At 41.6% G+C, this 22,825-nt stretch overlaps 1 protein-coding gene across 1 annotated transcript; it reads right to left on the bottom strand.

Moving 5' to 3' along the window:
* Positions 1–1,419: 1,419 nt before the first annotated feature.
* On the bottom strand, positions 1,420–11,106 carry LOC109284794 (uncharacterized). The gene is made up of 4 exons (XM_019494201.2): positions 10,836–11,106; positions 8,100–8,148; positions 5,141–5,350; positions 1,420–3,059 (listed from the first exon to the last, which is right to left on the bottom strand). The coding sequence occupies exons 1-4, from the start codon at positions 10,881–10,883 to the stop codon at positions 2,692–2,694; spliced, it is 675 nt and encodes a 224-aa protein (XP_019349746.2). The 5' UTR covers positions 10,884–11,106; the 3' UTR covers positions 1,420–2,691.
* Positions 11,107–22,825: the final 11,719 nt, after the last annotated feature.

Raw genomic sequence — 22,825 nt, 5'->3', positions numbered from 1 at the left:
CAGCAGTGGAATGCCGGTGCGTTCCAAAATGTACATTTCCAAATAGCCCTTAGACATGTCTGAGTGCACTGGACTGAATCAACCACAGACATTATGAGGTTTGTGGTGTGTCTGAGTGTAACAATAGCCAAAGAAGCATATATAAGAGTTCCCGACATGGGAGAATAATATAGCCCGTGTATATGTTTCATTAAATATATTGCATATTACTATACAACTGACCAGCATTAATTAAACATGTCTGATGTAGGAGATTGCAACGTAGTTAGCTCTTCCACCGAGGAGGAACATCACCCAGATCAGCTGAATGGAGGATATATTTTGATGTGCTGTCACATGTATTGTATTAATTTGATCTGACACATGGCATGTAGAAAACAGGTTTTTCCTTGTGTGCTAATCTATGCACCTACTCTTACTGGAAGAGCTAATGGCCTCGATAAGTGATTACATTGTAATCGTATTTATTCACTTGGATAAGCAGAATGCAAAGAACCCAATATATCTCATGGTAAAGCACCTGAAATTATTTTTGTCATGGGAAAGAGGGAGTAACAGACCTGAGAAAACCTAGTGCTCCTAGAAACTGCACCCATCAGGTGAACTTTCTGAGATGTTGATAACTCAAAATGTCCATTTGTTTGAAAAACAAATACTTGGGAGCCTACCAGAAGCAGTTGTCAGCATGCTATGGGGAGAGCAGCAGGAAATAGCTGTGGCAATGAACCTATTCCCCTAATTCTTTAAAAATAGAAGGAAAAGAAATAAAAGAAGGGAGGTAGAAATCGACAACATTGGATGGAGGTGGGGGCAGGTAAGCTATCTCGTCAGCCCAACCTGGTTGCGGGGGCATTCACTTGCTTTCAGAAAATAATAATAAAATTTGGAATCTTTTAGTTTGTGCAAAATTTGTGTCTAATGAATGGGCATCCTGAAACTCCTGAAAGGAAATGTCTGAATAGTTTGGCTTTCTGGCAGGACAGATTCACATGGACATTTACCAAGAAAGCCTCCCTGACAGAGCAAAGAGCCCTGCTGCAATCTTCCTCTGTGAGGTGGGTGAGCTGATGGAGGTACGAAAGTTGGCAAAAGGATGCCGAAGGCCAAGGGAAGTCTCTCGGGATTCTCTGACGTATTTTGGGGGAGAGCAGGGGTGCATGGAAACAAGGCTTAAAAAATAAGACCGGGCAGAGTAGAGACAGTCTAAAAGCCCAGAGGTTGAGCTCCCTTTGTAGTTATTTGTGGTGCTTGAGCAGGCTGAGTAAGGTTTCATTTGTGGTTTTTATTCTCTCCCTCATCCTTAAAAAATGTGGTGAATTCAATGAGCTTTTCAACCAGTAGCCAGGTCCAGCACTTGCAAAATTATCTGATCTCCCCCCCACCCCCACCCGCTTCCTTCCCCTCGGACACACAGTCCCTGCTCCCAACAGGCCCACTTTCTTCTTGGTATTAGTGAGTAGCTTTGTGGTCTAAAGAATTATAGAAAAATTGAATTCTCTTGGTCGACTTAAGCCTCAAGGCTCAGTTGAAGGTGTGCAAGACAATTCAGGTGTAATCCAATTGGTCTTCAAAGGGATGAAACATCACTGCTAAGTGTTCAGTAGACTCCCCTTCGCCTTCTTGATGGCAAGCACCCTGGTATTTGCACGCTGCAATTTGAATTCACCTAGGGTGTCTGTAGTAAGCAGATTAATGGCACTAGCTGTGATTAAGTATAATACAAACACATTCAGGCTGGCAGATGCCTCTCAATCTGGATTTGAAGCATACATAACCATGTTGTTCCAACATTAAGTCATCATCATGGTTTTTTTGATGCACTTCAGTCCAAATTTGTGGCCCCCATGCTATCCTAGCATGAGATAATACACCTCATACCCAAAGCATAGTACTCTTGCTGTCCTACTCCTGCTTCACTTCCCTTGCTGCCTCCATGCAATGCACCTTTATCCTAATCTGCACCAACTCCTGCTATTCCATCACTCCAGAGCTGTATTTATGCATCTCAATCCCAAAGTGCAAGACACCCATGTGGTTTCAGTAATATGTGAATCTCTGTCTCAATGAAAGCCCTCGAGAAATGTCAAGATTAGAAGCAGGGGAAGAGCAGCTTCTGATGGCACAATTAATCATATTTCCTTTCCATAGTTCTAAGAAGCAATGCAAAGTAGATCTTTATTGCTTCAAAGGGAACTTTTAAGCCTTGGTCTGAGCACCTGGTTTTAACATGAGGGAATGCTTTTGGTTTGGAAGACAGCTTTGTTGAACCTAGAAAATAGGGGTGGGACTTCTGAATTCTTATATAAGCTGTTTTGTCTAAGTGGCTTTAGATAAGCCACATATGGTCTCTGGGCTACATTCTGGCCTAGCTCTCATTACTTTGTACTTCTCTGGTTCTGCAGATATTTAAGAGGCACTGGAGGTGATGGTTGGCTGAAACCCTGCAAGAGGGCTTGAGTGCTTGGCAGATGAACAGGAGGACATACTTTTTGTCCATCACTTCAGCCTCTTGAGAAGAAATCCTACTCTCCTGATTCAGGTTCCTTGGCTAAATAAACCAGACCTAGTACAACTACCTATGCATTGCCCAGATAATCATGGCTGTACCAAGATGTGCTCTTCAGCACTCTGTAAACTTTAGGTACAAAGGGGAAGGTATAAATACCAGCTGGATCCTTACTTTTGAACGTTTTACAGGATCAGACCAGCTAGGTGGGCCATTTCTTTCAGCACGCTGCTGGCATCTTTGCCGTACTGCTTGGAGAGCTCTTTGGCCTGGCTCACGGTCTGGATATTCTCTCTCAGATTAGCGTCTAGCCGTACCTGGTCCAGGTACTCTGGGTTTTCAGCCTTCATTCTCTCTGCCAGCTGACTCTGGCTCTGAAGCACTGAACAGATCATTTCCTGGAGTTTTGTTTCTGTAGCAATGACATGCTTTGTGGCACGATTCAGTTCCCACACCTGCTGTTGGGCCTGCTCCAGGTCTGCAGGCACTTCTTTCTCCTTTACAATGAGTGAAAAGCTATAGCCGTCCATGTGCACCTGCAAATTGCAGGCACCTGAAAGACAAAACAAGTTATAGCCAGCGATTTAGCTCATTCTGATTTGAGTCCAAAAGAGATGTCTCAATGCTTTTGCCCCTCAAACACTAAACACTCAGAGCAACAGATCTGCTCCAAGACACAAAATTAGGCTCTTTCTAACTTCCTTATCGGCAATGTGTGTGTGTGTGCGTGTGCACAATAGAAGCATTTGCCAGTAATATAAGCTAAAATCCTCCATGCCACTTCCTTAAACATACAAAGCCAAATTCATCCTTGGCACGGGTGTGTTGACATTTCCTCCATTGCAGCCAATGGAATTAGACAGGGTAAATTTGACCCATAATCCTCTGTCATTTACTCCCATTTATTCACTGCAAACTGTCAAGCCTTGAGTGAGCCTATAAAAGTATATTGCAAATCCATTCTAATCTTTCATGAGACTCTTCATTGTTCTTCTTCTTACTGGTTTCACAAACATATGGGTTTTCCTTCCGTGTGGGTTTTGTTGGCCCCTTTGGTTTAGGTTTCCTTTCTGCAGTAGCTTAGCAGGTCAACATTACGCAGGAAGGATTGGCTTTGCTGCCATGTGAACCCACGCAAGAAAGCCAAATCCAGACACTGGATGAGAACCTAAGAGAGGTTTGTGCGGTCAGGACAAACTGGCTGGAAAAAAAAATGAAGTTCACCATCATAGTAGAGGCCCAGCAGAAGTAGCAGCTGGAAGAAGGTGACCCAAGAGTCTTAGGCCATCTCTGTACTGTTTCCCTGCCAATTCCAGGTGCGGATAATAAACCCCTCCGCTTATTCCTGTGGTGTACACCAGAGATTAGCAAAGAAACAGTTCCCTTGGCTGCTGTCGAGGCTAGCACCAGTTTTTTAGGCCCTTCTTTTTCCTTTGCAATAACTGCTCCTGATCTACCCGGCTTAATTGTTAGCCCTCAGCGCACCCCAAGGTACAACCATAGGGTCTTGACTGCATTGCACACTAAGGGAGAAATCCAGGACTTGGCACCACAAGTATCGGTGAATGTATCAAATGCTTTGGTTAAGTGACAAGGTTCTTTGGGTGAATCTGATATCTTTTATTAAACCTAAATAGTGGGGGGAAAAATTTAAGTGAGGTATCCAGATTGTAGCCATATTGGTCTAGAGGCAAAAGGAATGAAAACTCATGGTAGAGGCAATGTCTTTTATTAGATCAACACATTTTTTGCCAATTTTTTTTTTTTTTTTTTTTGCAAAAAAATAGTTAGTCTAATAAAAGATGTCACCTCTACCATGAGATCTGATTGTTTTTGGTTAAGTAAGGTGATATTCAAAACAAGGGTCGTTCTGCTTTCTAATGCTGGCACTAGCATGTGGGAGGCCGGAGCTGAACCTCACTCCTAGTTTTTCTGAGGACAGAAGGAACTATGAGGAGAGCAAATACCACACCACCTTTTCATGTGGCGCCCCACGTTACAGAGCAGCAACTCCCCACTACCCAGTTAAAACCTTTTAAAAGCCTGGTGTGGGGAGGGTTAAAATGGATGCAGAGTTTTTATTTTATCCCTACTTTCTTTCTAGGCCCCTGAATGGACTGAAACAGACTGTTGTGGGGACAGAAAAGGCTACTACTCTTACTGTGCTCTAACATGCAGTTGCTAAGGGCTTCCTTACTGCATCTACTGCTGCACTCCTATCCAATGCAGGCTCTTCACTGCTGAGTTTTCTGCTAGCCAGGAGTCCGTAGACTGTTCTCTACTGAGTCCAGCTGATGAGTGTCTGAATTGGCTTGAAGATGCTGCTGCTACTTTATATGGTGCAGGTGGTCCTCACTGGGTGCGTCTACATGAGATGCTAACTGCACAGTAGCCTAATACTACTGTGCAGTAGCATGTTGGGCAAAACCTGTACTAATACGCTACTGCTCAGTAGTATTAGGCTACAGTGTAGTTAGTTTCTGGAAGGCCCCGTGCCCTGGCACTACTGTGCAGTAGCACCAGTTACTATGCATTGGTTTAGTACTTGGTTCTCCAAGGACTAAAGTGAATGCACAGTTACTAACCCATTGTTTTAGTAATGGCTTTCGGTAGCTTTAGTCTGCAGTTGCTCACCATGTTCCCGCTTTATATTGTCTATACAGTCGGTCAGGCTGCTAGTAGGAGCACAGCCAGAAGCCTCTTTCAGCCTTCGGATAGCTTCCTCCATGGCAGAGTGATCCCCGTATTGCTTGTTGAAAGTTTCAGCGATATCTGAAAACAGTGTGTCAATCTCGAGCACATTTACCACTTTCATGGCAAGGGTTCCCTCCTTACTGCAGACACCTGGGAAGATTAGAAGATTAGAAGTCCACAGGCATCTGAGGGTTAGCAAAGGAATAAATTAAGCAGGACCTGGATAAAAAAGCTTGCAAGCAATGTACATAAGAGCCTGAGTTATGCGCCAGAATCAACTACAGACTCATCGTTATGTTTAGACATTCTCTTGGTAGAGTGGCATCTACGTACCTGCTTATGTATTCATCTGGCCTGGGCTACTATAGGAACACCAGATCATTTTTAATGCACAGGATCCCTTGTCTAGTGCTATGATCCCCTTTCAGAGGCACAAAATGATTAAGGGTAAGACTTTCAAAAGCATTTCAAAGATCTAGGAATCAAAAACCCATTCTCAAAAGTGACTTAAGGGCCATGACTCTTTCAATGACTCTTAAGCTCCTCAGTGCCTAAGTCACTTGTAAAAATAGGTGCTTTTAAAAGCTTGGCCTCAAGTGGCCTTATCCAAGGTCACACAGGAAGCAGAAAACACTGATGCTAGGTCTCTCAAGCATTAGGCTGGCTGCTAACAAGAGTCTGTTTATTTTTTTAAGTATTTTTGTTGTTTCTCCAAGAAGAAATTCCTCTTAGTGAAAACTGAAAATTTTCCATGGAAAAAAAGTTTTGAAATCATTTCAACATGCCACATTGATATTTTCCACATGAAAAAAAATAATGGCTTTCTGCTTTGAAATGGCTTTTGTTTTGAAATTAAAGCTACCTATTGAATCACCCGCGCCTTAAGATGCCCTCCAGGGGAGCAGGCCCCTCCACAGTTATTAGGAACATGGAGCCATACCTTGGATCAGACCCCATCTAATGTCGTACAGTGTTTCTTAAGGTGGCCAGAAGCATTACATGGAAGAATCCTGCAGTAGGTAGGTCTGGGATATCTTGCTTCCCACAGATCACAAGAAAGAAGGCAAGATGAAGGGCCATGCCCTCTATTGCTGTAAATCAGCATGGCTATACTGTAGCTCGAAACTGTTGATTCAAACCAAGGCAAGGATCAATCCAGTCATTTCAAGACCTGAGACTAACGGCCTTCTCCAGCAGCTAAATGCTGCTTTTTTGCAACTGATTAAGGGAACTAATAAGCTGACACTTTCAAATCCACCTAGAGTGTGTGTATGCCCAATTCCTGATAATTTTAATTAGAACTTGACATCCAAATCCCTTTGAACATTGCAATATAGGTGCACCACTGAAAGCAGTGTAGCCCTAATAATTAAAAACTGAGTTATCCAACTGGGACGCAGACTAATGATTCCATGACAACATCCTTAGACCATAGTTTGTTTTACAAACCTGCAGAAAATCTAATTGCATCTCCTGAGCAATGGAACACATGATCTATTTGCTAGTAATATTTCCAACAAATGTCAGAGAGACTTTTTTTTTTTTAAGAAGGAAAACTTTGGTCAGACTTTATTCTCCAAAACTAGGTTCCAGTATGCTTCCCTGGTGCCAAATTAATACTGAGAGTGTTTGAAAAAAAAAAGCATACAAGTTCAGTAGAAAGAAAAAGAGTTCCCTTTTCTTGAACAAGAAGAAAGATCAAGAGTGACTGTAATCCATTTGGAGCTAGAAGGAAGGTCAGATTCTGCTCCCGATGTGCCAGACAATGTCCAATTTTGCCCTCTGTCTTATTCAAGATGTATCTTTGTTTAAGACTCATTGGAAAATATAAATGAATTGGTTCCTGTTTAGACTTTTTTGTGAAATACTATTGAGAAGAGATGAGGGGAACAAGCCGAGTAGAATTCGTTGCCAGGTGATGAATAGGTTTGCCCAATATAGAGGGCTCCCCATTAAATCATTTCCATGTGAAATACTAGGCCTGTTCCTGGATGGAAATTGGGGTTTAGGGAAAAAAATACACAGAAAGCTTTTGCTTTCTGAAGAAAATTTAGATTTTTCTTTTAAGTAAAAAAAAATGGTTAAAAAACATAAATGTTTTCATTTTTTTTGATTGAAAACCAAAATAGTTTAGCCAAACCCCAAAATATTTCAGTGCAGCTAAGCCACCATTCTCCCTCCTGGGAGTTATATGCCAGGCGTCCCATGTTGGTTTTCACCGAGATGGGCTCTGGAACAAGATTTTATTATATTGTGTGCACTGTGATTCGGGCAGATCCTACTGGATATCGGAAGAATTTGAACCAATCACCATTTACCTAAGTTTCATAAACTAGTAAAAGCAACCACTACCAAGTTTCCAAATCTTTTAAATATCCCATTTATGGGTATTGCTACAAACTGAATATAGATGTTACCCCCAGTTCCTCGGCAATAGTCTCCCTTTGGCAATCATATTCTACTTCCTTTAAATTTCCTTTAAGTTTCAACCAAACTTGCTACCCTTCACTTCCTGTCCTAAACCTCCTTCATTTTACCCTAAAGTGGTTGTACTCCAATAGCACTGCAATTATTCCTACATATGCCTGGCAGCTAGTAAAAGAATTTAGGTTTCTTCTGGATAAAAGTACTATGACATCATTACCATTTAACATACCTTGTTATAACAACATGCTTGCAAACTCAGTTGTGGGGGGGGGTCTACTTAATTTCTTTTTTTCCCTTTGTTTTGTGTCTTCTGACTGCACAAAATGCAAGGCTCTGTGTATATGTGCGTGTGTGTACACCAGTTCAGTGCTGCAACATTTTTGGACTAGGACCAGAACTCACTAATTATCACTTCAACCACCATCCAAAAAGAGAAAAAATAAAACCTCCAAGGAAAATAGTTCACTCTTACCAGTGTTTTGAGAGGGTTGCCTTGTGTACTGCGCAGTAAGAGGTTCCCTCTGTGGAAGAGAGACAAAGTTATGTCTCAAGTAAGGGCTTCAAACTGAGAAGTTAGCTTTGCTTCTGCTTCATTATCATTGGTGGTTGCCGTAGGGCCACCTGTATCTCCGTTCAGGGAAGACCCTTAGTGTCTTATATATTGCTTACAAAATCAGCTTTAAAGGTGAGGGGTATCAATGCCTTCACACAAGTTTCAGTGATGAGCAATGAACCTAATTGTGATGCCCTTACCTGCGTGAAGCTGTATCTTATGACACCTTACACTTAGTGGTATTGCTTGTGCAATGATGGACCACAAGCAAAATCTCACCTGAAGAAAGGAAAGTTTAAGAAGTCTGATAACCCCCAGATGAAAAATTTGAAAGTTTTAATTTACCCAAATACAGTTTTCCTCCTTGTTTTTCACTGCACTGAGCTGATATAACCCATGATAGTGCTAGGACCGTTTACTTGAGTTTAAAATTTGCCCTCACATCTACTTGTAAGCCATTCTTTAGCATGCTATTCCAAATATTGCCTGTTTTATAGAAAATTAAGTCTGTGTTCTGAGAACCAACCATAGAAGATGCCACTAGTTGCTTATAAGTGAGCTAAATGATCTTATCTAGCTTTTGATAGAAAATATTTTTTCTGCTCGTTTTTAGCCTCCATTACATTCTCTGGTATTGCCACCAGAGGTTGGTTGTTAGCGGTCCATCATCACTATGTTACACACTTCATAACTCAGTGTACCAAAAGCTGCCTCCTGCTTGCAGCCAAATCTTGGGACAAGCTGCTGGGAAAAATAATGTCAATAAGCTCACATAGTGTTTAAAAACTTTTTAAAAAGTAAGTGCGAGGGAAGTTAGGTTCAGTTGCGTTCTGCTGGTGCCTCCATCTTTTCTTTTATAAAATGAAGACGTTCATTGTTCCCTATCTCACCATGAGTATTGTAAAGCTTATTGAATAATATTGGCTGTCTTTTGGAGAATGGCAGATTAGAACTTGGTAGAAAAGCAAAAGTTTTATCTAGTAAATTTAAAATCACTGAAAAATTATTTTCATCATAATTTTGAAATTCAAAAAATTTCAACTGGCAGTATAAAATCATAATGCCTTGGCAGGATGTACACTGATGATGCATTAATGACAATGCTCACTTATGCGTGGTTGAAAAATCTCTAAATTGCTACCCATTTTGGTCTTACGAGTCTTTGCCATGTTTAAATATAAAGAAAATTATGCAGTTATTAACAGGGCCAGGGACAGAAATAGCACATAAACCTGTATAAGTGATCTGAAATTAAATCTGTACCACAACAGAAGTTCAATGCACATAAACTGCTTTCAAAATGGCCAAAACTGGTTTAAGATAAACCTGGATGGATGTAGTATCAGACTGAACAGACTTAGGTTAAATCAGTTTATCGAACGTCTGTCCCAGATCCCCTCCAGATTCAAGTTAACTCTGTCTCCCAGTATCCGAAGGATGCTTTGCACCTACCCCACAAACCCCACCTTGTAGGGTAGGTGGGCTAGCCTTGGCCAAAGCTGTCTGCTCCAACCAAGGAGGGAGGCATGCTCTAGCGCCCCTCAGCTTCTGGCCTGGACCACTGCAGGCAGGTGGCTGCATTTCCAGAATCAAAAGTGAACATCTGTTCACTTGCTTATTGGTTGAATCTACACAGTTTAGACTAACCTGCAAAGATTGAATTGATTCAGCCTTGGGCTTTTTGTCTGTCTGTACTTAGCCCACAGGTACAAATTTGGGCTTCTAACCCCATGGAAAAAGAATGCAGAGGGTTGCTGTTTAAATATGTAAATGAGGAGGGGGAGTTAATTGTTAAAGATGGAGCTCTTTCATTTCATTATTTTAATTATTGAATCATTACTTTGTGTCGAGGTAATGCATAGGAACCAATGCATGGACCAGAGCTGCAGTGTGTAGATGCTGTACAAACACATAACGCAAAGCTACCATCCCCAATGAACATGTAAGTCCATAAGCTCTGCATCAGGTGTCAAGAAAATAAATCAAAATATTTTCCAAAATAATATACCATGCAGAAACCTCTTTTGGCAAAGGTGAACAGTTCCAGTAACACACTCTGTTCCCTAACTGCCTCTAGTTCACATTTCAGGCCAGACTGGCACATTGCAATCTGCCCTAAGTGAGTGTCAGCACAGAGTTAAGCAATGCCTTGGGAGCCAAGCAGACACTTGGCTCACGCTTTGCCCAGTGCATAGCCTCAGCTGTTGTGGATAGGCAGCCAAGGATCCTCCCTCTCCCCTCTTTGTGCCTACCTGCCTGCTCCATGCACCACCTGTTAAGAGGAGGAAGTAGTAACCCCATAATACCTGTTTCTCCAACACTCTTTGTACCTGTAATGCGAGTACACAGGCAAATAGCCTTTGCATTCCCTGTCTGCACACAAATTGTGACCAGGTTCTTTATATACAATATATATTTTTCCTATATAACTACACTGAACTCTCTCTCATTCTTTCACTACAGTGCTATCTATTCATCGGCCAGACCGTATCCTCATGGGACAACCTCCTTCCAGCTCTACAACGCAGGGCAACGATGATCACAGTTAACATTTTGCTGTGTGATTCACTTCTTCGCTATTATGCTTCCCACCTATCCTATTGCAATCCCTGATGCCCCAAGCATTCGGTACCACAGACATAACTGTGTTCTTACCTCTCCTGAAGTACCTGGGAGCCGGTGACAACAGCAGAAGAAGGACATGCTTATCTACAAAAGGCTAAAATGTGCAAGTTGCCACTGGGCCTTTTAACAAGCTTGCAGGCACTATTAATTGCCCCCCAAAACACATGCACCAGCAATAAAGTTGGATGCACTGGCACGAAGCATTTCAGAAAGAAGCGACTCTGCTGACTCGAGATTCTCTCTCAAGGCTTCATGTTTTGTCCTGCATTTCTGTCTAAAGCAGAGTAATGGCCCCTGCCAACTCAGGCTCACTCCCTCTGCAAACAAACTCTGCATTGTCAAACAATTACCCTGCGCTTGAAGAAGTTACTTCCTCCCAGCAATTGCTTTCAGGATGTTCCACTTTTTCTCTCTCCATGGGGGAATGAGAGAAAATGGCATACTCTGAGAAAGAAAAGGGCGTACGTTGGGCTACTTGACTCTTAAGGGGGACACCCTCAGCTTTAAGCACATTGAGTAGTGCCAACCCCCAAGAATAGTTGCACTATTCATAGCATTGCATAACATGCAAGTAAAGGTGGCAGATGGTGGCCTTAATGCTTGAGAGGACAGCCCTCAGAAATCCCCTGCCAAGTGGCATAGATATGACGTGGAGCTCTGAGAAGTTTTGATTTTTGCCCTGCAGGGGACAGTGCTGCTCCTACCCAACAGCCAATGTTTAATACTCCCCTTAGATGAAACTCCTCCTCGGGCATCTGTGACTCTCACACTTTTCACTCCTGACTGATGTGACCGCTCTGCAGCATGTCTTCATGGGAAAACATGTCAGCATGCAGGACACAGCAGCCCCTCGGGACTGCACAGAACAGCAGGGAGCAACCCCGATTTCTTGGGGAAAAAAAGAAAAGAAAAGATAACAAATCAACCAAGCCCACTCCCCAAATAAACAGAGACCTAAATAGTGACTTTCCCTAGGTGTTAGAGGACATATGAATTACATACAGAGGGTAATTCAGACTCCAGCCAGCGAAGGCCAGTAGTACAGATCCACAGCAGCTAGCTGATTACATGCCTTTGAAAGTAAAATATGAACATTAAATAGCAACATTTATTGAAGCAAATGTAAATTGACACTCCAAACTGCTTATTATTAACCAAAATGCTCTGGGCAGAAGCTTGTTTCTCTTTCCTGCCACCCCCCCCCCCCAACCCATTAGGATATCTTTTTTTCCCCCTCCCTACCAATCTTTCAACCATGAATCTCAAGTACTAGTCATATTTGCGTTTCAGTCTCAAATCTCCTGCTACTTTTCTTACTCATGTAAAATAGTGCAATTAATTTATGGCAGCCTCCCCACAGTTGTTTTATTCATCACAGATTTAGTGCAACTCCGAAGCAGGCCCCTGGGAGGTCATACCATCTTAACAAAACTGTCTTGAAAAGAGAAAGCTGAGAATCGGGGAAAAGGCTAAGAGACTCAACATACCCAAAGTGTAGATCTGTGTTAATATTTCTTCCTCCAAAACACTGTAGAATAGCTAACGAGCACATACAGCACGCACCAGTGAAAAAGCCACACTGTAAGCAAATATGGAAGGACACAGTGATGAAATCCACCACTAGCAGACACCAGAGTTAGCCTAATAAAGTTATGATAAACTCTATGTTCAGAGGATCTGTTCATTCTACCTGTGGCTTCCTTATCTCCTGAACAGCTTTGGTTAAAATTGTAATCTTGCTTACAACCAATGTTAACATTCAGGGTATGGATCTGACAGACAAGGACACTGTTAAGGTTATTTGTAGGTGCTTGGAGACATCGGTGATGTGTATGTGGTGTAAAAAAGAGTTGAGCAGCGGACAGAATGGAGTGAGTGGTAGAGAAAGTGCAACTTCCATGTGCTGGTCTCTATGATGAGGGGAGCTCGATAAAGCTTGCCACTTTATTAGCGAGATCTAAAGAAGAGTCTGTGATTTGGGAGCTTATCAACAAAACTTACACACAAAAAAGGAGGAAGAGTGGCACAGAGGTCCATATGTCAGATTCCTTTTGAGTTTTTTGGATCAATTGCAAAACCTAATTTAATCATCTTAATTACCCTTCAAGGCTAGGGACAGAAGTTACACACAAACTGGTTTAAATGATCAGAAACTGGTTTAAACCTATAACAGAACAGAAGTTCAGTGCCCATAAACCGGTTTCAAAATGGCTGAAACTGGTTTAAGATAAAGCTGGTTGAATGTAGTATCAGGTCAAACTGATTTATGAAGCAGGAAGAGGAAGCAATGAGCAACCCTGCAGAGTCCTGCTGCTATAATTCTGGACTGCAAAGCCCAGAGATCTTGGGGGCAGCAGGAAGAGGAAGTGAACTCACAGCTAGCGAGCCATGCTCTTGCGCCTCCTGAGAGCCACTCCAGGCATGTGGCTGCATTTCCTGGATCAAAGGTAAACGTGTCTGTTCACTTCTATTTTAAATTAATCTGTGCAGTTTAGACTAACCTGCAAAGACTGAATCGATTCAGCCCTGGGCCTTATAACTGTCTGTACTTAGCTCAAACAAAATTTTATCTACGAATACTTACATCTCTCTGAACTACTTAGCCTCTAAGGTACCACCCAGGCCTGCTTTCTATGTCTGCTAACTATGTCACTCTACTTAATTTCCCTGAGTTAGCTGCCTTTAGTTTTACATAGGGATCCTTTGAACAGACACACAACCTTATAAATTTGAAATCTGGGCCCAACTCACAAAGCTTGGTTAGCTTTTTGGTGAAGCTGGGCTGAGTTCTGAAGGACTTTGGGCTGAGTTTTCCTGAAACCATGATTGATTAATGGCTTCAGGTGGACAAACATAGTCTTCTGTGGCTTTACCTCCTGGTTCAAACTGTAAGTTTGAGTCTGAATTTTGGCCTATGAATGGCCTGGCTCAGACCTAACTTTTTAATCACCAACAGTAACAAACATTATATCAGACTGTCTCCTAACCTGGGGAATATTGACACTAGTTCCACTCCTGTCTACCTATCACTCTGCTTAGGTGTGATGGCCTTATCTGATTTTTAGTTTGAGAAATATTTTGGGCTACAAACCAAAAGCAAAACACTCATAAGACGGAGGAAAAAAAGCAAACAAAAACTTAAACAGAAACAACCAGAAAAAAAAAGAGAGAGAAAAAACAACACGCCCCCTTCCCGCTCCCCGCAAAAATCCCAAACCCAAAGAAACCCAGGTATGCAAACTCTTGTGAGAAATAAATTTATTCTGCTGTTAATATTTTCTGCCTCTGAAAAGCTGTTTAGTGTATTCACAGGTGTCTCTGACATTTCATGGAGAGAGCAGACAGTGGTTGGAAAGACAAAGGACTTGCTAGATATATCACACCCATCGTTCATCTGGCCCAGCATCTTCTCTCTGGGCCGGCACTCAATCCTTCACAGGAAGGTCGACAGTTGTGGTATAAACTGGCCAGAAGGAAAGATTCTTCCTAACCCCCACCGCACCAGCTGATGACTTCTAGATGTCCCGGGGCAGGTTTTACATTCCTTCTCCTTTATTTATTTGTTGTTTGCTCTAATCCTATTGACCGTACGGTGATCAACCACAAAGCCCTAATCAAAACCTGAAATTCTCGGAGACCTCTCACCACCATTAGCCAGAGCTATCGACACATACCTGTCATTTCCCTTCCAGCCTATCTCCACCGTGCCTCGGGGTTTATTAAAACTCGTTTGAAGAGCCATGTACAGTATAAAAAGTATCTGTTAAAAAAAAAAAAAATGAAAAAAAACCCCAATCTGAGAGACAACACTGGATTGTCTCACTATGACATAGTGCCATCGGGTTCCCAGACTGTCATTACAAAAATACAGCTTATGAGTGTAGCGCCCCGTGCTCCATTTGCCAGGGGATGTTGAAATCATGCTTTTCTGGCGCTGCCTTTATTTACCACAATGGCATTGACTTCATGCGCCGAGGCCCATTCTGTTTGGGTTGCCTCAGCCAAGGTCATCATTGCGTAAAGCATGAGCCCACAAATAGCAATTTCTTTCTATTTCTGAGGAGAATTACTAGTTCTGTTTGCATCAAAAACTGTGAGGAATCCCTGCTACACTTGGGACGTGGCAAAACTGACTTAGTCAGAGTTTCTTGGATTAAGCAGCAAGAAAAGAAAAAAAAAGAGCTCCAAAGATGAGTCACTGCTGAATGAAAACCTATTTTGTAGCGTCTCGTAGAAATTGAGCTGCATTAAGTGTATGTATGTATATATATATATATGTGTGTGTGTATCTATTTTTTTTCTATTTCACCATATTCGCATAGATATAAATAATGTATGCACAGTGTCTGTGTATATATCGAGAGAATAGTATCTGACTTGTTATAATTGTAATACTCACTGTATATATCACCAAATTTTACCTGGTTTTCTGCATGGGAATGCAGGCCCCAAAGCTATGTTGTCCACTGAAAGAAGTGAACGCAAGTTGCCTGGCCCACCAGTGCTTCTCCAGAAGCTATGGAGAAACCATAAATGGCATTTTAGAACCGGGTACAATGACCCAAAAGTGAGTCTCAATGTAAGGAACTTCTATGTGAATTGGGCACCGTAGGGCCAGATGATTAAAGGTGTTTAAGGACCTAATTCTCATTGAAATAGAAGAAAAAATCCTCCCTTTGTGACTTGCTTAGTGCTCTGCAGAAGGCCAGTGGCAAGGAAGGGAATGAAACGTGGGTTCCTCCAGACCAGCCTGGCACCCATATCATTTTGCTTTTATTCCTCGGTCTGTATGTGACATGGCCAAGTAGTAGCTCTGCCTCTAGCCAGGCCTCATACAAGGCAAAGGAGTAGGGCACAGGTTTGCTGTCACTAAGTTAGGTTTGGTTGCATCTTTATCCTCCAGAAAGTTTTTAAAAACAGCAGTCTTCACTCATCTCTGTCCCCCGTGCACTTGACTACACTTTGATGGTAAATACGCTGAGCAAGCCCATCCTTTCAGACCTTCTTGGCTTAGCCCTTGGGTCTCAGTCTGAGGTTGTCTTTCAAATAACTACTCCCACCCTAAAACAAATGGCCTTCTTTAAACCTGCCCCAAGTGTTTTGTTCTCCTTGAGGTGCTTTTTTGACTCAGCATTGTCCTGTCCCGGTTCTCACGGATTTGCTGAGAAGTAGTTTACCTTGTGCCAATTTCCCCCTTCCTGGTTTTTTTTTGTTTGTTTGTTTTCTTTTCTTAATAACTTGTCGTTAAATTAAGCCAATGCATTCATATGGTAAATATCCCAATGGTCAACTTTCAGTATGCAAAAATGATCTGGGAGCAGCTCTACATGCAGCCCAGACCTGGGTCAACTGGGTGATAAACACAGTTAACACTATTTTGGCGTGGTCTATTTTTGAACCTGCTTGTAGAGACAGTTATACTACTTTCCTTGTATTAAGAGCCTGCATGTGGCTTGTTAACTTGTGAATCATCAGTTTGATACCTATTGTGAACAATTCATCAGCTTAGTTTCAGTGGATTATAATTGCTATTTCTTGGGTCATTTTATCAACGGCTGATTATTTCCCAGTGCCCCGGCTGATACATCTACATCTCCTTGTAGGAAAGTTAGAGCACCTCAAGATTTCTTTTATTATTATGACTATTAATATGACTATTATCACTATCATCACCATCATTATTATTCACATATTCCTTATTTTATTATCATTATTCATCATCATCATCATATTATGGTTGAATAATCACTGCTCTCCTCCCTCTCTGTACAACCCAAAGGAAAAGCAGACTCAGAAGTTCCCCCTGTTTGTTATATGTACTATAGGTGAGCATCCTTTATAAATTAAGATAATAAAATACATCTCCAAAGCTTTCTTTCAACCATTTGAATTCTCGTCTGTGAATGTGTACGTCGCATTCTTACCCTGACAAGAGAAGAAACTGAAATGAACTTTATTAGACAATTTCAAGATTTTGAAAGCATTGGAGGACAACTGAGACTGGCGAATTTTTGAGGGAGTTTATTTACCTTGTCTATTCATTTCAGCCTGCTCCATGGGACTGGCCAAGACTGGATGAATTCTCTTCAAAAACGTTTTGTCTGTTGAATCACTGAGTCAAACAAGTAAGGGCTGCCAGCCAGAAAATATAACTCTACCAGGCAAACCACTTGTCAAACTTGTGTTTATAATATGATAATAAAACAAAATCATGTCATCGTTACAGGTGCCCAAGAATCATCCAGTCTTTTCAAATTAAAAGTAAAGTCCTAAAACCTATGAAGAGCCTGCAAACATCACTCTCCAGTACCTAGTGTTGCATGGACGAGCTCAAGATTTCAAAGAAGAGTGAACAGACATTTTCTATGAGCAATTTTTAACAATTCTGTTGGTGCTTGGTGCACATTTAATATTTTAAATATTTGGATACAAAGTAGAATAGCATTTGTTAAGCATGGGCTTAAATGCTTCACTTAATAGAGGGGTGGGCAGAGCCTTCTGAACTGGACAGGGTCTGCAAAGCAAGAAGCATTACAGCTAGCTGATAGATAAGAACTCAAACCTTGCAAGCATTACCTTATGTTAACAAAAGTGAGATGAGAAAGTAGTAGTACTCCAGATGATTTATGAACTGGAGGAGGTCGTTCTTGAAAACAGATGTCCAAGAATAAAATGAGCAAGTCTACCATTATTTCTAGGTGAACAAATTGACTGCATTTTTACTAAGGTTGAGAAATTAAACTCTTTCTAAAAAGTGTCACAAGTGGAAAATAACCTCCTATATATGCTCATTTATATATATTTTTGGATATGGAAACTGATGAGTCAGGGAAATGTTGGATTCCCAAGCTCTCAGCTGTACGGTTAGTACTGTACTCCTCTGTAATATAATTTCCAGCATTTTTAAGCTAACTTTCTGTGTGTGTGTGTGTGTGTGTGTGTGTGTGTGTGTTCCCCCCCCCCCCCGCTTATATATGCACATGTCATTTGCGTAGGTACATTTTAAGGATCTCCACATAGAAACCTATGCTCAAACTACCTGATCATGCTAGATGTATCAGCCTTTCAAAAATATATGCATCTATATGTGGATTTTGGCTTGTTGCCTAGGATTCGATAGAAAATCTTTCCACTTGAATATTAATGATACTTAACCATCTTTTCTCCTGACCCCTCTCCATGAAAGAAGGGCTTTTTCTGATGATCCTTAGAATACTTGGAAGGAGAGATGATTTCATTTTCTAACATTTTATCCCTTGTTTTTATAAAAACACAAAGGTTTTTTTAATGATACATCTGTAAATAACATTAAAAAGTCAACTTTGCCTTCAGAAGTAACATTATATTTAGCCACAGAATAAGCCAAGTGAATGCCCTGGTACTGATTTATTCAACAAAGTATTGAATATGAGTTGCTCCCTTATCCTTTCCCCTCCTGAGAGCTTTGCTCAAATCTTGGATTGGATCACACATTAAAATCAATGAGTGGTATCAGCTATTCCATTCCCAAAACAGTAATGTCCATTTAAAAAAGAAAACCATTATTCTCTTTGGTGCAAATGAACACCATTATTTGGTGCAAATGAGCATTGTGGTCTCTGCTCAAAAGAGGCCCATAACCTGAATTTCTGGGGTGGTTGTATGTCTGAACTGAAGTGTACTAGTAGAGCTGTATGAGGAACCTTGCACCTTGGCTGCTGGGATTACATCTGGTTCAAGCTAATGCAGTGAATCTTTTGCTCTCAAGAAAGTTTAATGTTTAAAATGTATGGGTCTTATATGCCTCCCAAATGTTTGCAATCTCTGGGATGAGTAAAAGCTGAGCCTGCACTCTATATTATTGGTGGAGTTTGTCCCAATCAGTTCTGCAGCTGCATTTTAAAGGGGCCAAGACCTTGACCAATTGAAGCTGATGACAACAAACTTTGGTCCGCAATAAGGCCAGACACTTGATTTTACACATATCTGTGGCTTGATTCCACACCCATTACTCGGGCACAACCCAGATGGGTTCAATGCATCTTCTGTCCGAGGAAGGACCACAGCCATACTTTTAATTAGTGGAGAAACGTCCCTTCAGCGAAGCTGACAAAATAATCCGGATGGAAAATACATCTTGCAGCAGAAATATGAGACTAATTTTTAACTAGTTTGTAATCTAAATTCTGCAACAATACTATGGCTTGGTTGGTAGTAGAATTTTTCTATCTTGTGTCAGTAATTTTATCATGGCTTCTAACCTCTTACGGTATAACTTATCCCATGTCAACATTTCAAGCATGTTATTAATAATCCGTTCCATACCCCAAGTATCTTAAAGGCTATATTGTATTTCAGTAAGTGTGAACCTCTGACTTTCAGCAGTGCATGTTCTGTTCATGTTTTTACTTTGTATTTCAACTCTGCTAGTGACAGGGTAATGGAATATTAGGGAAAAAAAATACAAAAGGAAACATCACATAGCCAAAAAAATACTGCAGCTGTAAGCTTTTATGGCTCATATGATTTTTAACTTGTGCTACAGGTAAGGCCAAAATGTCAGGGTGTAAGATCATGTCAGAAAATGATACTGTGTTAACACATTGGTGTAACCATCATACAACGGCTGATATTTTCAAAGTTATCTAGAGCCAGATCCACATGAAGAGGAGGTTTTCAAAGGTAAAAAAATGGGATCTTGCTGACCACCTCCTATTGGCATGCTCAACAAACATTAAAACAATGCACTCTGGAAAAGCCTACTATGAAAGGGCCCATTTTGTTCCAGTTTACTTTTTATTCAGTTCTGTTGCAAATCCCCACTGAAGCCAATATGTTTTACCCAATTGAGGGCGGATTAAAATGGAGACACCACTTCCAAATTCATCCAAGATCGGCACCTCCAGAAGAGAAGAGGCCCATTATAGCACAGGGCCTAATTCTATGTCCCACCCTTTCATACAAATATTCTCTTTAGAGATTATGGTAGTACTCATTTGAGTGCAGCTTACGGGATCAGGTCCCAGTTATTTCCTGGAGATAAGATCTGGGACTCAGCCTGTTAAGAGACCGGACGACAGGATGGATATTTTCTCTGAAACACAATCGGTTCCACTTTATTTCTGAGGTCGATCTCACACATCCAGCTCCCCCTGCCCCTTCCCAAGCTTCTATTTATAAAAACAAGGTTGGATTCATTGGGAGCGTTGACTCGTTAATGCCAGTTCTGACTGATTGATGTCTTAACATAACATCTAGTGGCAGTGTGCGTCTCTGAGCTTCCTACCTGGAAAATACCCCACTGTTGCAGAATCCATAAGGGAACAGCATGGCCACCAGTGGAGCTGCCCAAATAACATTTCTCCTGTAATTTATTTAAATCTATTTGCCGCAACTATAAAAGCCAGCAAATATATTTTCTGAAATTCCCCCCAAAAATGGGGCTTAAAACCTTTGCATAACTTCTTTGCGATGAATAGTTCCATTGTAGCTTCTTATTACAATGGATATTTCAGCCTAGAAGGTATAAGGCTAGCAGATAAGGAATGCAAAAATTATTACACAGACAAACTATGGTGTAGCGACAACCCAGTGCAGTGAAATGCTTTCTTCAGCTCTTTTCATGCTTCATTGTGTCTAATTAAGGTTTTATGAGATGCAGTGAGTACTGATCTCCCTCTCCACCTACTGAGAAGCTCCTCTTGCGTGGTGCCCACATTACAAAGAGAGACACCTCCATGTAAAACACATCTGCAAGCTATACAGACAATTTACAAGTCTCAATGATCTTATTTATGCAGAGGTCCGGCAGTAGAGGGATTCTTAATGGCGGACCCTGTTGGTGGAATGTCATTAATCAGAAGGTAATGGACAGGAAGGTGGGTGGCTGCTGATAGTTTTGGCTCATTTAAGATGGTTTTGGGAAGCTGCCAGATTGTGCGTAAAAAAAAAAAAAAATTGAAATGTTTCAAACAATATGGTCTTTACAATGTTATAAAATACTAGGGTGGTTAGAGTGGGTTTTGAACTGGCCCCCGGCCAGCAAAACCTCAGGATTCCAGTCAGCTGTAACCTGGAGTCAAATGTTTGTCTGGGGTGTTTGAGGTCACTTACCCCCAATCTTCTTTGTAGTCACCGTGATGTTTGCACAGTTCCTTAAATGGGATACTGCCCTTGATGCCATTTATGCAAACCCTTCAAGCCCTGAGTTCTTTTCTTCACGGGTTTGCAAAAGCAGTGGGTTTTGCAAAATATGGCATGCACCTCCTCTTGCTGCAAAATAAGCACCTTGTATGATCCTGAAATAAAATATTGTTTCCAATCAATATATCAATCGTCCAACCAGAAGCATTGAGGATTTCCCAGGATCGAGTCTCAGATTTGTCATACGTCCCCCAGAGGGCAGGCAAATGGTCCCACGGACCAAACATGCCTTCCATGCCAGGGTCTCCGAAGTTTGCTCTGACTGTTCAGCCCTCGACAGGATTGGGTCCATATAGAAAAAATCAGGTTAGAAAGAGGGCGGTAAAGTCCAAATAGCCAAGACATGTAAAGAGAAAGAGAGGCCGGCTTCAAACTTACACTAAATCCCTTTTCTACAGCTCTGGATATACAAGCCTTAGCATTCATGCAAATCGGGCCTGTAATTCTCTTCAATAAAACCTGAAGGGAAAAAAAAAAGGGAAAATCAATGGCTTTTTGGTTTATTTTTTTTCTTATTTGCTTCTCAATAATGTCTTGTGCTCGTGGAGCCTCAGGACTAGCTGCAAAACAAGTCCTCTTTGACAAACAATTTTCTCTTGAGAGAACTATGCTAGACATTTATACCTCCTAATCCTCCGTGTTGGAAAGTCAAGGAGCACAGACAATTGATGTTCTTTGCCATGAAAATATAAATTTGGAAAGAAACTAGAGCGTGAGTAAACGCCTAGCAACTGTCAGGACGCTCCTGTAGAGAAATGACCAATTGTCTGTGACAAATTCTGTAACAGTTCTCCTGAGAACACCCGGAGGCCGACTGTATCATCTTTCTTGTGAGATGTCATGTCACCACCCTGGTTCCTATACATTCATAATCATTAAAACTCTGGCTCTACTTGCCTTGTTTTGCAAAAGCCGCTGGGGGAGGAGGGGATGTTGGCTCTTGCACCTTGGAACACGCTAGATTGGGTAACTTCAGTCTCTGGAATATAATTGCTGCTGTTTTTCCTTTTAGATACAAGCATTTCTCCTCCTAAATTGTTGAGCAGTTACGATGGTGGTGGTGGTGGTGGCTCCCCAATGATCCAGTCAGGATGAGGGTCCCATTGCAATAGGTGGTGTGCAACTGAAAGCCTGTACTGCAAATACATGCCTTTCTACATGAATAGACTCGTTATTTCCACTCTGCCACTTCTATTCCCTGCACGGGGCGACAGAGAGAATCTACTGACCAATCTGTCCCTGCAGCCTGAAGGCCCCTGGTTATTCCACAATAGCTTCCTGAGCCTGCTGGCATCCAGGGTAGATTAGTAAATTCCTCTGGCTGCATAAATTAACACAGGAGCTCAGTACAGCCTCCGAGCAGTCAAAAGGGCACTGCCGTGCAACATCATCTCCATACTTTAGGTTCTTTTTGACGCCTGTTCCCATCATAGCTGGGGACGCCTGTTCCCATCATAGCTGAACATCTAGCAATCTTGAATGTGTTTTTTTTCCTCCCCCTCCCCCTACTTACCTGAGACAGAAGGCAGTGGCTGTCTTCCCATGTTAATTATGGGGAACCAAGGCACAGAGAAACTAAATGGCTTTCCCAAGGTCACACAGGAAATCTGTTGCAGACCAACAAATCAAACCGGTCTTCCTGAAGCTAGTTCCCTACAACTTGAACCATCCCTCCTGAATGTTTTCAAACAGTGCCAGGCATTCATATCCCCTGGCCAGCACGTACACATAGACATTTCATGTTCTCCTCGCATGGTCTCTGGAAGGACTGGGCCTGTATCCCCTCTCCCCAGTATCACTATTTTCTATTCTCAAGATTTTATTCAAGTATGGAGACG

Source organism: Alligator mississippiensis, chromosome 8, assembly GCF_030867095.1.
Source record: "Alligator mississippiensis isolate rAllMis1 chromosome 8, rAllMis1, whole genome shotgun sequence".
In the NCBI taxonomy this organism is placed as follows: domain Eukaryota; kingdom Metazoa; phylum Chordata; order Crocodylia; family Alligatoridae; genus Alligator; species Alligator mississippiensis.
Note: the sequence above shows the minus strand (reverse complement) of the source record. Positions and strands in the feature narration are given on the sequence as shown.

Coding starts and splice junctions, on each gene's coding strand:
- LOC109284794 (XM_019494201.2), bottom strand. CDS start 10,883: ATGTCCTTCTTCTGCTGTTGTCACCGGCTCCCAGGTACTTCAGGAGAG. Junction 8,149..10,835: donor TCCCAGGTACTTCAGGAGAG/GTAAGAACACAG, acceptor TCTCTTCCACAG/AGGGAACCTCTTACTGCGCA. Junction 5,351..8,099: donor GCAACCCTCTCAAAACACTG/GTAAGAGTGAAC, acceptor TAATCTTCCCAG/GTGTCTGCAGTAAGGAGGGA.